This window comes from Saccopteryx leptura, chromosome 2 (genome assembly GCF_036850995.1).
Source record: "Saccopteryx leptura isolate mSacLep1 chromosome 2, mSacLep1_pri_phased_curated, whole genome shotgun sequence".
Classification (NCBI taxonomy): domain Eukaryota; kingdom Metazoa; phylum Chordata; class Mammalia; order Chiroptera; family Emballonuridae; genus Saccopteryx; species Saccopteryx leptura.
In genome coordinates, this window is record NC_089504.1 from 183,911,617 (window position 1) to 183,927,564 (window position 15,948).

The window sequence follows — 15,948 nt, forward strand, 5'->3', positions numbered from 1 at the left end:
TTACATAACCTCTGTGGACCTACTGTATTCCCCCTTGTGTAAATAGAATTAATTGTACCTTATTTACAGAATTACTTATAGAAATTAAAGGAGTTAATGTATGTATACTATTTAACCCCCCCCCCCATACACACACATGCATACAATAAGCAATAAAAACAAAATAAAACCTTCACTGATTTCTTCTGATTTAGTTCTGTGGCTTTTTTTCTCAACCCATTTCATTATTCTGATTTGTGGAAGTCCAGGTGAGTCTTCTGTACCGCCCTCCCCCACCTTCTACCTGGACCTCCCTCTTTGCATTCTTCCCGAATCCTTATGGAGAAGGGACTTCTTTCCCTTCTCTCTTGGAGGTGTTAGGGACCAGGTCTGGTAGGACTGAAAGACGGGCAGAAGAGTTAGCTTTCCTTTCACTCTCACCCCTTCCATCTTTTCTTTCTCCGAAGAGAAGGGAACCCCAAAACAAGTTCCACAGTTCCTGGGGGTTTTAGTTGTGGCTCCCAGTGGAAAGAAGATGCTAGAAACATAGCTACCCACCAAGCTGTCTGCTTCTAGGATGGGTTTGGAAAGAGTGTAAAAGAGATTTCAGCTCTGGTCAGTGGGGGCACCAGGCTGGGTTTATTGCACTGCAACAGAGTTTAAATAAGTCCCGGGTGTCCCGAGCCGAGGGGAGGGGAAGGGAGGGTTGGGCCGGGGGGGGGGGGGGAGGGCAGCATCAGTGCAGCTGGTGGGCAGAACCCAAAGCCCAAAGGCCCAGGACAGTGGGCTCCCCTTTCTCTGGGGGACTGGGAGGGTCTGGTCTGCCTTTGGCCAGGCTGAGGTTCCAGACCTGTTGCCATCATGGCCCCTTCAGAGTCCTGGGCAATTCCTGACTTCTCCCAAGTCAGAGGTGGAACAGGCCTCCAGGTCCAGGTGTCTGGAGCAGGCTCAACTGTTGTCCTGGATCTGCCTGGTTAGGTTACCAACGACTGAGTCCGGGTCCCAGATAAATCCCAGGCTCCAGGTTCAATCTGGCCCCATTAGAGTTCTGGTTCTCCTTGGAGCTCGTTCTGGGCCAGCATCGGTCCTTGTTTGAGATCTGTCCTGAGCTGGTCCTGGGCATTGGCCACGGCTAGTGTTCCTTATTCGCCCACCAGGATGGGTGCTGTCCCGAGGTCAGGTCTCATCCCACAGGTTCCAGGTTCTTTGCTGGGGCTTCCTGTGGATCTCTGGCAAAGCTGAGGACAGATCTTTGCAGGCTGTAGCTAGACAGAAAGTCCTGGTGGCAAGTCTGACCCAGAGAACTGGGATTGGATTCCCCAGTTCTGGTTCCAAGTTGTTTTCAAGAAACGCCCTCCAAAATGCAAAGGCTTTAAGAAGTCTGGGGCCTCAGTCCTTGGACCTGAGTTCCCCCACTCATGAGGAGGGTGTGTGTAAACAAGGGTCCTTCACAGTGCATGGGCGGTGGGGATCCCCATCTCCTCACCTCCCTGCTCTGGCCCTTCAAGTATGTCTCTGGGGTGGGAAGAGGATTTTCTCCCTAGCCCTCAGCACCTTCAGAAAACACGCAGCCCCTCTGTCAGTAGACTGTTGGGGAGACTGAGCCTTCAGGATGGAGTCGGGGATTAGGAGTCAGGCATCAGAGGTGGCTGGAGGCTTGAGCTGAGCTTTCTCCATGGCGGTGCCGTAGGGGAGGGAGCGTTTGAAGAATCCGAGCTAATGAAGGGGAAGAAGGGAGAGTTTAGATGCTCTGGCTCCCATTTCTCCCCAGACCTTATTCCAAGAAGGAATAGAGAGGACTCTAGTGCTTCCTATCTCCCCATCTTGCAAAAGTGGCCTAAATTCAGCCTCTCCATAAAGGTCTAATGAGCTAGGAGAGCTAAAGCTGGGGGTGCTTTGGTATAAAGGGATCTTTTATCAGTGCCATAAAAATGCCCCTAGTTAAGATAGGGAGAGCAAATAGATTTGAACTCAAGTTCCAAGTCTTATTTTCTAGTACTGGCTTCCTCTTGAGGATTCTGAGGCCACTGCTAGGGAGCGATCAGTTAGTGATAACTGCCATGGGTCTTTGGAGGAAATGACAGCACAAATGCCACATATTTGCCACCTGTAAGTAACACTGATTTTGCAAGTATAGGTGAACTTATCAGCTTGATTCAAGAGACTCTATCTAAGATAAGGGCTGTATGTAGGCCCTGGCCTACTGGCTCAGTGGTAGAGTGTCAGCCTGGTGTGTGGAAGTCCCAGGTTTGATTCCTGATCAGGGCACACAGGAGAAGTGACCATTGGCTTCTCCACCCTTCCCCTTTTGCTTCTCCCCCCCCCATAGCCATGGCTCAATTGGAGCGAGTTGGCCCCGGTCATTGAGGATGGCTCCATAGCCTCCATCTCAGGTGCTAAGAAAAGCTCAGTTAGAGCAATGGAGTAATAGCCCCAGATGGGCAGAGCATGGCCCTCTAGTGGACTTGCTGGTTGCATCCCCATTGCGTTGCATGCAGGAGTCTGTTTCTGCCTCCCCTCCTCTCACTGAATTTAAAAAAGATAAGGGCTATAGAATGAAAGGAAGGGTCCTATAGGTAGGGTCAGTATGGGATGCATGTAGCCAGGGCATAGACGGGGGCATGTGGATAGAGAATTGGTCTGGAGGTAGATGCTTGGGATTACGTTGGGTCAAGGGCAGAACCTGATGAGAGGGTGGTCAAGTCAGCAATAGAAAGTGCTGACCTTATAGAGGATGTAGATGAGCAGACCTAGGAGGAGGAGGCCAATGAGGATGGCTAGGATAATAATCCACAGTGGGACACCATGGCCGCCTTCTGCCTTGGTCCATTGCACAGCTGTGGCCACCTAGGGAGCAAGTCAGGAGATGTCACTGAAAAGTCATTAGTTCTTCCCACCTACACTTGGCTCCTATTTGCCACTGGACCCCCTCTTACCTTTCATCTTGGGCTAACAGAATTCTGAACTTCAAAATTAAAAAAAATTTTTTTGATTGATACTAGAGAGGGAGAGAGAGAAGCATCAGTTTGTTGTTTCACTTATTGATGCAGTTATTGGTTGATTCTTTTTGAAAAATGTATTTATTGATTTTAGAGAGAGAGAAAGGAAAAGAGAGATAGACAGACAGAAACATTAGTTTGTTCCTGTATGTTCCTGTTTGTGTAACAGGTCGATGCTCTACTCAACTGAGTTACCCAGCCAGGGCAAAACTTAAATTCTTTTTTCCCCCATTTTTTTTTAAGTGAGACTGAGAGAGAGACAGAAAGGGAGAGAGATGAGAGCATCAACTCATAGTTGTGGCACCTTAGTTGTTCATTGATTGCTTTCTCAAATGTGCCTTGACCGGGGGACTCCAGCTGAGCCAGTGACCCCTTGCTCAAGCCAGCAACCTTGGGCTCAAGCCAGCGACCATGGGGTTATGTCTGTGATCCCACACTCAAGCTGGTGATCCTGTGCTCAAGCCAGATGAGCCTGTGCTCAAGCCAGTGACCTCAGGGTTTTGAACTTGGATCCTCAGTGTCCCACGCTGACGCTTTATCCACTGTGCCACCGCCTGGTCAGGCCCCCAATTTTTAAACAATTTATTGAATTCAGTGACAAAGGAAGGGAGGGAGGAAGGGAGGGAGGGAGAGAAAGAGAGAGACAGAAACACTGATCTGTTCCTGCATATGCCCTGACTAGGGAAAGATTTAAATTCTTAAAATGTGTATTATTGTCTCTTACTCTTGGGCCTTCACACTTGCTAATTTCTTCTTCCCAGAGAATATTTTTTTCCTGAGTGGTTAGCCTGGTAGTTCAGGTTTCAGCTTAAACATCACTTCTTTCATGTAGCCTTTCCTGACCCTGCAAGACTGTGTTCCAGTGTCCCCATGGTATGTTCACATAACTATCCTGGCACTTGTCACACTGTGTTCTTATTACCACTAGACCATGATCTCCAGGAGTGAAGATGTCCTGTCCATCTGGCTTATCATTATAGTCCTAGCACAGGACATAGTAGATGCTCAGCAAATATGTTATAATAACAAGGCCAGCCCCATCTATGTCCCAGTCCTAGTGCCAGGCCCAGCACTCTGAGCTCTATCTTCCTTGGCCCAGACCTCGGGCTCAGGACCCACCAGAAGTTCTTTCCGGGGCAGCTGCCGAGGCAGGATTCGGTAGGGCATCTTCAGGGCTTCGTATACAGCTTCACACTGCAGGCTAAATGGGTGGTGCTTTTGCTGTGGGTGGAGAATTGGTGTTCAGGGAAGCCCCACTTTGGCATCTAGAGGACATAGGCTCCCCATGGTCTGGTTCAGGGTCTCATCTTTCTCTATTTTGAGCTCATTCTCTCCTGAATCTCTACATTCCTTATATGAGATATTAAATGTGTAATTGAATACTTATAACTAAATCATGCACAATGAGATGACTATGTTCAAAAGAACTTTTTTGGAATCATTAAAGTGGGTGAAGTACCCAGGACAATATCTGGTCCATAGTGTGCACTTCATAAATGACTGATCTTTACTATTCCTATCTTGTCTCTCCACTATGGATTCATCTTCCATTTCTGTTTTTCTGTCATTTTCTGCGCACTGGTTTCCCTCCAGCCTTTCCACTTTCTTTGAATGGGCCAAGAAAAGAAGGCTGTCACTCTTCCCACTGTGGCCACGAGGTGGCACCAAGGACATAGCCCTGTCTAAACAGGGGGAGGAGGCAGCTGGAGTGCCTGGGTCCCATTCCCCAAAGGATGTGGCTAGGGCAGTGGGGAAAGGGAAGGTCAGTCCAGGCAAGCCTGACGGTCAGGGCATCAGGGTTAAGGTAAAGCTCCCTCACCTGCAGGAAGGTCTTGGCCCCAACTCGGAAATGCAGTTGCAGACTACGGCTCTCTTGACGGTGGAGTGGCCCAAGCTCACAGCGCAGCCTGAAACACTCCACCTCTGGGCATTTCTGGGAAGAAAGAGGAAGCTTGAACCTGGCATCCTGCCCTTTGAGAACTCAAGCAGGTACTCAACACTTGGGCCTTCATTCCCAGGATGACTTACAAGGATCTGGGGCTCTGAGGAGGCGGGGCTCTGACCCGGAGCTTCCCGTCTTTGCAACCTGTGGCCCTGGGAATCCTCAGGATCCAACTGGAAGAGGAAAGAGACTGTTAGCTGCCTTTCCCACCTCATTACAGTGTTTAAGTCAGCCTGCACCTGGGTTCCAGAACAGCTTCAACTTGTTCGTTTTAATCCATTCAACCAACCACCTCCAGTGAGTAAGACTTGGTCCTTGGAGTTTACAAGAAGAGATGTGTAAATAATTAGGCCCCCATCCCTGAGTTAGGGCCTTTGAATTGGCTGTTCCTTCTTTTTGGAATGCTCTTCTCCCAAGTCTTCACAAGCAGATTTATCCTTATCTTTTAGGCTTCAAGAGGTTTTTCCAGATGGCTCAGTCTCCAGTCCCCAGCCTACCATTCCCCATCCCACTTTTCAATACCTGTCAATCTCTCTCTTTTTATTTTATTTTTTTAATTTAGAGGCGGTGAGGCAGAGACAGACTCTTGCATGCGCCCCAACCAGGATCCACCGGGCAAGCCCCCTACCCTGTGATGCTCTACCCATCTGGGGCTGCTGCTCCACTGCTCGGCAACTGATCTAATAGTACCTGAGGCTAGGCCATGGAGCCATCCTCAGCGCCTGAGGCCAACTTGCTCAAACCATTTGAGCCATGGCTGCAGGAAGGGGAGAGAGAAGAGATGGGGGGGGGGGGAGAGAAGCAAATGGTTGCTTCTCCTGTGTCCCCTAACGGGGACTTCCATACACCGGACTGATACTCTACTCCTGAGCCAACTGGTCAGAGCCTCTTTTTAATTTTTATTGTCTATTATCCTCCACTAAAATATAAGCTTCATGAGAGTGGGGACCTTGTTAGTTTTGTATGGTGTGATAATTCCTGAACCTATAATAGGGTTCAGTGCAGGCAGGCAGTTAATTAAATATTGTTAATGACCAAACAGGTATTGGGGCCCAGAGAGATAGAACTGAAGGCTTTCCAGAAGAGTCTTTCCAGAGATGGTGGTGCAGAGCTGGGCTCCTAGAGTATGCCAGGGCAAGAAATAGGGAAGGAAAAAAAAAGAAAGAAATGAAGGAAGAATATTTCAGGCAGAACAGTAGAAGTGTAGTGCATAAAAGAATCTGTTTCCTTTTTGGGGCCTCGAGATGTCTGTGGGCCTTCTGACCCCCTGCCAATGGCCTGAGTCCTAGCTTCAGGCACATCCTCATTGGCTCTTCCAGGTCCCCAGTGACCTTCTCCAAACCTCTCTGCCTTGGCCCTGACCACATGTCAGTCTTCAGGCCTCTCACCTCCAGGTGCTCTGAATTGGGGAGGTGACTGGAGGAACAGTTGCTGAGTCCTGTAAATCTGGTCAGGTAGAGGAGCTGCTGGCCGTCCAGGGTCTGGGGACAGCTGAGCTCTAGCACACCCCGGCTAATGGAGCTGGGGCCCAGATTGATGAGCTGAGGAGAGAAAAGCACAGTCATCTTGAGAAGAAAGGGAACGATTCTGCCCCCTTGACATCCTGGATCACCATGGCCCCCTGTACCTGCTGTGTCACCTATCTCAGGAGTTAAAGAGGAAATCAACAGGCAGAGATGAAATTCTCTCTAACCAATACTCTTGGAGATAGCTTCATCTTTTCTTCCAGTTACTCCACTGGCCTGTCTCTCTGACCCTGCCTGGGCCTTTGCATATCAGTCCCTCATTCTGCTCCTAGCCACCTGTCACTCACACTAGCTCCTCCTTCTCCATCATTCATTGTGGCCCTACCCCTCCACTCCCAGCTGCCTGCCCTGGACCTAGTCTTGTGGGTCCTATCCTTTCTCACCTCATAAACATGGTGGACAGCAGGGCCCAGGTCGCCTTCCTTCTGAGGCTTGTCTGGGGGATGCCAGTCACTCACTGGGAATAGCACTGCTTCAGGCTTGGAGACACTAAGGAGAAGGGTGGTTTTATTTTGTTATTATTTTAAAAATGTTTATTTGCTGATTTTAGTGAGAAAGGAATAGAGAGAGAGACAGGAACACTCATCTGTCCCTATATGTGCCCTGACCGGGGATCAAACCCATAACCTCTGTGCTTCAGGAGGGTGGTCTAACTAACTGAGCCATCCAGTCAGGGCAGGGGAAGGGAGGTTTTAGAAGACAGTGGAAGGTACCCCATATGTATCCTATCCTAGGAGTTTGTATCCCCTCCCAGGGAATCCCCCATTCCTCAGTCCCCATGGGCACTGACCCATTAAGGGAGACCTGGGTTTGAGCCTCCACCGAGAGTCGGAAGGAAACCACTTCGCTTTGCGAGTTGTTGAGATTCTTGCTGTGGGATGGAGAGACTGAGGTGGTGCTGGAGTCCAGCCAGGGAGGACTCCATTGGAACAGGCCCTGCCCCCAACTCAGCTGCAGCCTGGCCCCACCCACTTTCTACCTGAGGATCTGGAAGTCAAACTTGATTGTTTTCTTCATGTCCCGGAGGTGAGGAACTGTGAACCGGAGGCCACCCCAGAGCTGCGAAACAGAGGGTCAGGGGGGCTGTTAGATTGTGTGTTTTCCTTATCCCAACTGCAGCCCTTCTTCCCTATCCCACAGCACTGCTCTGAAGGGGCTGGTCACTGTCCTCTCAGGTCCTCTCACTGTCCCCGACTTACACTGGCTCCAGCCTTCATGGGGTTGCCCAGGTCACACACCAGTAGGCGGCTCTGGTTCACTGCAAAGTAGTCACAGCTCAGGCTGGAGAAGTTCTGGAGGTGGGTGCACAGGTAAGGTTTTGGTGCCTCTCTGCCAGGGCTGCCTCCCAAGCCCCACCTGAGAGTGCTCCCTGAGAGTCTGCTCATACCCCTGGGTGTCTGACGAGTCCTGAGTACTCGGCCTCTGGAGGAGCTGTGACCCGAAGCTCAGCTTCATAGGCGCCACCCTCACCCACATTCTGGGCATGGAAAGTTAGGTTCAGAGAGTTCTTGTCACCCAGGTACACGTGGTTCTGCTCACTGTTGGGGGGGCACACAAGGGACACTGGAATTAATCTCCAAACCAGGACAATGGGCCGTAATAACAGTAATATAATAATAGTAGACACCATTTACTGAGTTCCAACTCTATGGCAGGCACTGGGCTAGATGCTTCATGTAAATAATTTCATTTAATTCTTCCACAAGGCTAGAGAAATAGATGCTATTATTCCTGCTACACAGATGAAGAAGCTGAAACTCAAACAAGCTGAATAACTCAAGGTCACACAGCTAGCCAGTATGCTCCTATTATACTTTTTCAGGTGTCAAGTATTTTCAAGTTTCATGTGTCCTGCTTCAAGACCTTGACATCAGGAACCTCCCAGCTTGATGTTACCCTTCACTTACCCAAAAACTTCTAGCTGTAGGTCTGGCACACAGATGTTGTCTTCTCCACAGTCTAGCAGGATCTGAGCCTGGGAAATAGGACAGCCTTCAGAGGGAATTTAGAACCCTTCCTGGGCTGTAGTAGGTTCCTCCCCCAGGGCTCTGCCCCCAGATGCTCAGGCAACTCTCCTCCCGGCTTCTCCCCACCCTGTCCTCACCTTGTCCTCCATGCGGCTCTTGCTCTGGTAATGTAAGACTGGCCGAAGGCCATGGCTGTCCACAGGGGCTTGGGGGTCCAGGGAGAAGTTGAGTGCAATGTGAATCGGGGAGAGTTTGTCTCGGAACTCTGACTCGTTCTGGAGCAGGGGAGAGGGTTCAGAGTCAGGGGACACTGGGGATTTGATGGCCCTGATCCTCAGCTTCTCGTGTCTCCTTTTGCCCACTTAGGGCCTTCAAGGATTCAGGTGTCCAAACCTGACCACCCTCACTGCTTGAGAGACCCTGACAGCCCAACTCCTTTGACAGAAGGGCCCCGTCCTCAGCCCCTCAAGATCCCAAGCCTTTCACTGGAATCTCCCAATCTCTTTCCCTTGAGGAGCGGCCCCTAGTCCCTATGGCCACCCTCCCCAGGCCAGTCCGTACCCTGCCCCTGAGGCCATACCTTGAGGTAAATCTTCATCTCTCTGCAATCCTCCTGAGCTCCATTCTCAATGAGCAGGGTCTGGGTCAGCATTGCCTGTCTGGAGGCCAGGAACAGCGCTCGCCGGGCTCCTCCCTTCTGCTTCTGCCAGTCCAACTGAAGCTCCACAGTGAAGCCTGCAGCCAGGGATGTACATTAAGGAGAATCTGCCTGTCCATTTTAGTCTATTCAGAGAGAAGGGATGTGCCTATGTCCCCAGTCCCACCCCTGTCCCAGTGCTTGAGAGGTTTAGGGAGTCTCCTTTACCGATGGAATCAGGAACGTGTTTTCCAGAAGCATTGAGGCAGAAGCTAAGGTTGATGCTGGAGGAAGACCAAGAGGAAAGCTGATGTACCCCGACTGGAACAGGCAACCCATCCTCCACCTATCTCCCAGACAGACCTAGACTCGGACACCCTCACGGTGCCCTTCTGCAGACCTGGCCTCCCTGCCCACTCCACGGCACAGACTCAGGTAACCCAGACTGGCCCTTGCAACCTCCAAGGCCCCTGCTCACCAAGCCACAGGGTTCCCCTCCAAGCTGCAGCTGCGCTCCTCTGGGTTGAACATGGCAGGGAAGATGGTGAGAGAGGCACTGGCAGACACAATAGGGCGACCCCTGTAAAGAGTGCATGTGGGATCAATAGAGTTAAGATTCCTCTGGAATCCGGGCACAGGAGGTTGAGGCTCAATCCCCAGGATACCGGTGTCTTTTGTACACTTTTCCAATCTCAGCCCTATGGAGGAGTTCCCCAGTTCCCACTTCTCCCAGGTGGCCCACCCTGGAATTCATACCTGTATACCACAGCCTTGGCCACACCAAATGACCCCACAATCAGATCTGCAAGAAGTCAAGAAACTACCCTTTACAGGAAGCTCCAAATCAATGTCCTTCCTTCCTAACACCCTTCTGGTTTCACTACACAAGGAGGTGGAATGAGGGGAAATCGCCATCTAGTGGCACTATCCCAAAACTGCACCAAGGACCTTTGGAAAGTGCAAAGAAGGGTTAGGAGCCAGTAACCAGGGAATTCTAAGATGAATAGGCCCTAAAGCACAACTCACCAGGGTAGCCATTGCCATCCAGGTCTTGGCCTCCTCGAAGGGCAGAGCCAAAGAAGTCTGGAGAGTGGCCAGCTGCCCACAGGGGCAACAGAACCTGGGAAGGCTTAGAGCCCAGCCCCACAGGGCTCCCAGGGAATACAAACACCATTCCTTGCTGGGTTTCCCCACCAAACGGAGCTCCAATAGCCACATCTGTAAGAAACACAACACACACCAGTCATCAGGCCCCAAATCCAGGAGTACAAGTCTTTACCACCGAACCCCAGGACCCAGGATTCTATTTTCCCATCTGTCATTCCCAGTGTTCTAATTTCTTCAAAGCTTCAAGGTCTAGACAATTGGGATCAAAGTCTACACACCTCCTTAGAAAGTCACTGGGGGGTCTAGCTATCTTAGTTGATCTGGGTATGGTAGCTACCCTTTCTCTAAATCCCATCTGACTCAGGTCCCTGTCTCCTCCTCAGCTCCTTATACTTACCGTTGTAGCCATCTTGGTCCAGGTCCCCCAGGGGGGTCAAGGAACTTCCAAATCGGCCAAACTCATCATGGCCAGTAAGGGTAAGGGTGGGTGTGGGCTCCATGCCGGCTGGCTGCTGCAGGTAGATGTAGACCCTGCCTACCTCCTTAGGTCGCCCATGGGCTGTCCGCTCCATGAGCAGGGGTGCTCCCACCAGCAAGTCATCCAGCCTGGGGGTAGGGGAAAATCTAGGCATCCTGACAACCTGACTTGCTACCTCCCCTTCCCAATTCTAGTGCCAGGACATTCCAGGTATCCTCCCACCCAAGTAAGAAGAGCTGAGGTCTTTCTGTCTGAGCTCTCAGCTCTCTTCATGCCCCTGAGCAAAGGGGATGCAAGCACAAGTGAGGAGAATCCAGGGGGAAAGCCTGCAGAAAAACTCTCCCTGCACTTTTCTGTCCCACCCCACTCTTCCTTCCTGGGAAGGGCATCGTGGTGTGCCTTCTCCCTCTACTCACCCATCTCCATTGATGTCCGTTGCGGTCACTGCATAGCCATAGTAGGAAGCCATCTGGGGACGACAGAGGGGCAGCGCTGGGTCAGAACCAGGGGTTTAATCAACAAAATCAATAGGGGATATTGGGGGAGATCAGAGATTCCAGGGAGCCTGAGAAATTGGGCTGAGCTTATTGGGTCACAGCTGGGGCTTGGCTGAGAGAAGGCCAAGCTGAGGTGGGCGTGGGGGTGTCCTTACCTGTTCCCCTGAGAAGTTGTAGAGGGATCGAATGTCTGATCCATTAAGGATGGTGACCTGGGGATGAGGAGATACAACTATTGGCCCCAGACTCCCTGACCATCCAGAGGGCAGATATGTACAGGCTACCCAAGGGCAGGCGTTCCTTGGAGACACAGACTACTTGTCCCATAAATCCCTCTTGAGCTCTGCCCTTATATATTCTCACCTCTATGCCAGCAGCTCGGTCCCACAGCTACGTTATTATTTTGCTCCATATCACTTGTAAACTACTATCAGACTTCATGTTTATTCGTCTTACTGTCCATCTCTACCCACTAGAATGGAAGATCAGTGCAGGCAGGTGCTTGGTGTTGCTCTTGCCTTTCTCCCCAGAGCTGAAAGTAGTTCTTGGCCAGCAGTCAACACTTGATAATTTTTAGCTGAATGACTGAATGCCCATGGAGGCCTCAGGCATCCCTAATCTGCCAGCCCCCCAAACCACGAACACTTGTGTCTTCCCCACGTTCCCCCTGAGTGGATGGCTTTGCCAGTCTCCGTCTTTTGCCTCCTTGCTCTCTTCCCCACTCTTGCTGCTGTTACTCTGGTGAGAGCCCTCTCAAACGACTGCGAGAGAGCCTTTTGGCCCCCTCCCTGCCTCAAGCTGTCCCTTCCTCTTAGCATCCTTCCCTTGCCGCCACAGAATGATTGGCCTCAAGCAGGTAGAGGAGGGAGACCTCCAGCTTGGAAACCCCCAGTGGTTCCCTGTAGCCACTGACCAAAGTCTTGACTTCTTGGCTGGCCCCCTGAGGCCCTGGATAACTGGCCCCAATCTGTCTGCTTTCGTTCAACCTTTCCTTATTCTCCTCATCCTCAGTCAGCCAGACAGGCTTGAATTGTTTCCCTTTCCGTCCATGCCTTTTTTTCATGCTCCTGCTTAGGTTGCCCTCTTGCCTCATCTCCATTGATCCTTCATAGAACCTACTCTGATCCATCCTTGCTCTGGAAAGGTTATTCCTTCCCCTGAACTCTTATACCATCTTAACCACTTTTCTGAAATTTATCATAGTGCAAAAAGAATGCTGATTTTGGAACAAGAGAGCCCTGGTTTTAAATCTCTATCCAGCCGCTTACTAACAATGATATTTATTTGGTCTTAGAGCCTCAGCTCTCTCATCTCAAATGCACATGGTAATATTTACCCCCATCAGCTTGTTGTGAAGAATAGAAATCATGAATGGACAGTACTTGACTCACTGAGGGGTGCCTGAATAGTAGCTGTACCTTAGGTTATCACTATATGTGTCTTGTCTTACATACTTTTTTGATTTTCTTGAGAGAGAGACAGAGACAGAGACAGAGAGGAAGGGAGAGAGATGAGAAGCATCAACTTGTAGTTGTGTTGCTTTAGTTGTTCATTGATTGCTTCTCATACATTGCCCTTTATTCAAGCTTCAAGCCAGTGGCCACACTCAGTATGACCCCACGCTCAAGCTGGCGACCCCACGCTCAAGCCGGCAATCCCATACTCGAGCTGGCGAGCCTGTGTTCAAGCTGGTGACCTCGGGGTTTGGAACCTGGGTCCTCAGTGTCCCAGGTTGACACTATCTATTGTGCCCCCACCGGTCAGGCATTATCTTTACAAGCACCTTATGAAATGGAGTATGTCTTATCTCTTACCTTGCCTTAATAAATGTTAATTGAACTCTTATGGCATTCTTTTTTTTTAATTAATTAATTTATTTATGTACAAAGACAGAGGGATAGATAGGGACAGATAGACAGGAACGGAGAGAGATGAGAAGCATCAAACATCAGTTTTTTTTTGCAGTTCCTTAGTTGTTCATTGATTGCTTTCTAATATGTGCCTTGACCGTGGGCCTTCAGCAGACCGAGTAACCCCTTGCTCGAGCCAGCAACCTTGGGTCCAAGCTGGTGAGCTTTGCTCAAACCAGATGAGTTCGCGCTCAAGCTGGCGAACTCGGGGTCTCGAACCTGGGTCTTCTGCATCCCAGTCCGACGCTCTATCCACTGCGCCACCGCCTGGTCAGGCTCTTATGGCATTCTTTTTTTTTTTTTTTTTTTTGTGGAATTGTAAAAGGCTTTATTGAGTACAGAGCACGCATCTCACCCCGCAAGGTTCCCTGGCCCCGACAAAAGATGGAGGCCAGGGAAGTTGCTCTTATGGCATTCTTATCTGCATCCTTTTTAAAGCACTTGTTACAGTAGAATAATAATAGCTACCAGCTGTACACTGCTTAACAGTTTACTAAGTACTTTTACATTCATTATCTCATTTCATCCTCACAAGAGCCATGTGAGGTCAGAACTATTATTATCCCATTATACAGAGAACGAAACTCAGAGAGGATAAGCAGGCTCAAGGATTTTATGGAATGAAGTAGGATATGAACAAATAATAGAATGATTTATCTACAGTAGGTGCCAGAATTTGAATCCTGGTCTGGCCCCAGAGCCCATGCTCTGGTCCACTTTTTGAATCCTCACAAACTGCTATGCATGGTTTTTGTGTGTGTGTGATTAGCCAAGGGAGAAGAGGGGTGGAAAGGGAGAACCAGGCAGAGTCTTACATAACCATAGGTGAGGTTCCCTTTGGGTACTCCAGCAACAAAGTCTGCAAAAAGAAGATAAAGTTGTGGACTAAGCATGGCGAAAAAGGGAGTCACAAAATGGTGTCTCAGTCCCCGTAGCCCCAGGCCCTGGGTCTCCATCAACCCCCTCCCTTGCCTCTAGCCTAAGGGCATACTCACCTTCTGTGTCATCACCACTGAATTCACCCACAGCAACAGAGTAACCTTGGAAACAGAGTGGGTGGGTATTAGTATTGTTGCCTTGGGGCCCCATCTGCCCTGGCTCATCCTCCAATCCCTCCCCCACTCCTACTGGGATTGCACAGCTAGCTCGCACAGGACAAGTATGAGAGAGGGGCTGGGGATGCCTGAGTGGGGGACAAAGAGGAGAGGAGATGTGTGAGGACAGGAGCACCTGAGGCTCCCCCTGCAGTTCCCTCCCACTTGCTCACTCACCCAGATAGCTGTCATCATAGATGGAACTGGCCTGGCGAGTCTGCAGCTGTCCCTGAACCACATTGATCAGGTACTCAGGGTAATAGGACTCTGCAATCTGCTCCTGAGTGGCCGACAGGATCTGGCCTGGGGAAGGGGATGAGAAAGAGCTGGACAGAGTAGGAAGGGGCAGGGAGGGAGACCCTGTGGGTAGGGGGTGACTGGGGCAGGATTTCAGAAGTCTGGTTCAAGGACAGGATGCTTGTGGAGGGTGGTGGAAGAGGACACATAAGTCTCAAGAAAGGGAGAGGAGAATTGGGATGGCTGGCAGAGGAGGGAGGAACAGTGATCTCAGGCTGGGAGCGGGGATGAGAAGTCTTGTGTCAGGGGACTAGGGGTCAGCACAGGAAGGACTTACCTTGCCAGAAATAGCTCCCTGGTCCACCCAGGACCACACGCCCCGTCTGTGGAGGGAAGGAGGTGAGTCTCTATCTGGTCCTGATCCTCCTGTGTCCCCCACCCACACTTCTCTCCCAGATCACCCTCTCACCTTGGTGAACTCAGCACTGAAGCCCCCTTGGCAGTAACCCTGTCCTGCTGCCCCACTGTGATCTGTGAGGGGAGAAGGTGGTGGGAAGGAGGCCCGCAGACAGGACATGCAGGAAAAGAAAGATTGGGAAAGGAGGTGGGAGAGGAAACCTGAGGGAGGACCTCCCTGACCCAGAGAGTAAGCATAAGACTAATGGGGGGGGGGGACTTATAGGGACATAGGGAGAAAAGGCAGACACAGGCACATGCCCACTCTTGCACTACCTGAGCGGCAAGGTGCATACTCCAGAATTCGGGTGAAGTTGTCCGTGGAAAGGTAGCAGGTGCCCACGGGATCGCTCTGTGGCTCCTTCTCTGTGCGCCAGCTGTATAATGGAGCACAGGCCTGGGAGGGCCCGGGAAGGGAGCTTCAGATTTAGACCAACAGGATCCCTCCTCCCTCCCTCAGGCCTGTGCTCCACTATACCCCACCGCAGCCCATCCCCTAGCCTCTACACGCCACCCCCACTCCCTGAGCCTGCAGCCCCTCACCAAGATGGAGGAGCCATGGGCTCGAACTGTTGCTCCAAACCACTGTAAGGACTTGTACTCCACAGGTTCTTCTCCCTCTGGAACGGGGAGTGAGGACTCCCAGATCCAAGAGCCTTGGGGAAGTGAGAAAGGGGAGTCATTCAGCCCTAACTCAGCCCCCACTCTCAGCCTGGGGCCGCCAAAGCATTTGCAAACCTGAAGCCCATGACTGACTCACAGGGAGAGGGAGTGGGGAAGGGTCTTTAGATTCTGCTTTGTGTAGCCTATGCACCCCTCTTCTACACAAACACACACCTGGGGTTTTTAGAGTTGCCTTCCCCTGGTCCAGCTGGGCCAACGATGCTTGCAGTGAGGTGGGGGCAGGAGGGTAGTGGGGGAAGAATGGCTTTTTTCTCAGAGGGTAACCCTCTGGCTGCACTTCTGGTTGTACCTGGGCCGTGTATCTAAGTATCTTGTTCTTTTCTAGATTTTCTTTTTTTCCATTTTTGTTTTTTTCCACGTAAGAGGAGGGGAGATAGAGACCCAGACAGAGACCTGCCCATAAACTCCTGTCTAGGGCCTATGTTCTGCACATCT

General features: G+C 50.8%; 1 protein-coding gene across 1 annotated transcript in view; it reads right to left on the reverse strand.

Moving 5' to 3' along the window:
• Positions 1-207: 207 nt before the first annotated feature.
• ITGA5 (integrin subunit alpha 5) overlaps positions 208-15,948 on the reverse strand; it is a 30,441-nt gene continuing 14,700 nt past the window's right edge. The window contains exons 3-30 of the mRNA XM_066369684.1: positions 15,373-15,485; positions 15,106-15,226; positions 14,843-14,904; positions 14,711-14,756; positions 14,314-14,439; positions 14,038-14,082; positions 13,858-13,901; positions 11,288-11,344; positions 11,052-11,104; positions 10,555-10,763; positions 10,077-10,268; positions 9,807-9,852; positions 9,529-9,630; positions 9,279-9,334; positions 8,994-9,148; positions 8,551-8,688; positions 8,354-8,421; positions 7,834-7,984; positions 7,646-7,738; positions 7,426-7,505; positions 7,237-7,317; positions 6,830-6,935; positions 6,309-6,461; positions 5,007-5,093; positions 4,798-4,911; positions 4,098-4,199; positions 2,704-2,826; positions 208-1,695 (exon numbers count right to left, since the gene is read on the reverse strand). Coding sequence (XP_066225781.1) covers positions 1,612-1,695; positions 2,704-2,826; positions 4,098-4,199; positions 4,798-4,911; positions 5,007-5,093; positions 6,309-6,461; positions 6,830-6,935; positions 7,237-7,317; positions 7,426-7,505; positions 7,646-7,738; positions 7,834-7,984; positions 8,354-8,421; positions 8,551-8,688; positions 8,994-9,148; positions 9,279-9,334; positions 9,529-9,630; positions 9,807-9,852; positions 10,077-10,268; positions 10,555-10,763; positions 11,052-11,104; positions 11,288-11,344; positions 13,858-13,901; positions 14,038-14,082; positions 14,314-14,439; positions 14,711-14,756; positions 14,843-14,904; positions 15,106-15,226; positions 15,373-15,485 — 2,807 coding nt within the window. The 3' untranslated portion in view covers positions 208-1,611. The remainder of the gene's footprint in view (positions 1,696-2,703; positions 2,827-4,097; positions 4,200-4,797; positions 4,912-5,006; positions 5,094-6,308; positions 6,462-6,829; positions 6,936-7,236; positions 7,318-7,425; positions 7,506-7,645; positions 7,739-7,833; positions 7,985-8,353; positions 8,422-8,550; positions 8,689-8,993; positions 9,149-9,278; positions 9,335-9,528; positions 9,631-9,806; positions 9,853-10,076; positions 10,269-10,554; positions 10,764-11,051; positions 11,105-11,287; positions 11,345-13,857; positions 13,902-14,037; positions 14,083-14,313; positions 14,440-14,710; positions 14,757-14,842; positions 14,905-15,105; positions 15,227-15,372; positions 15,486-15,948) is intronic.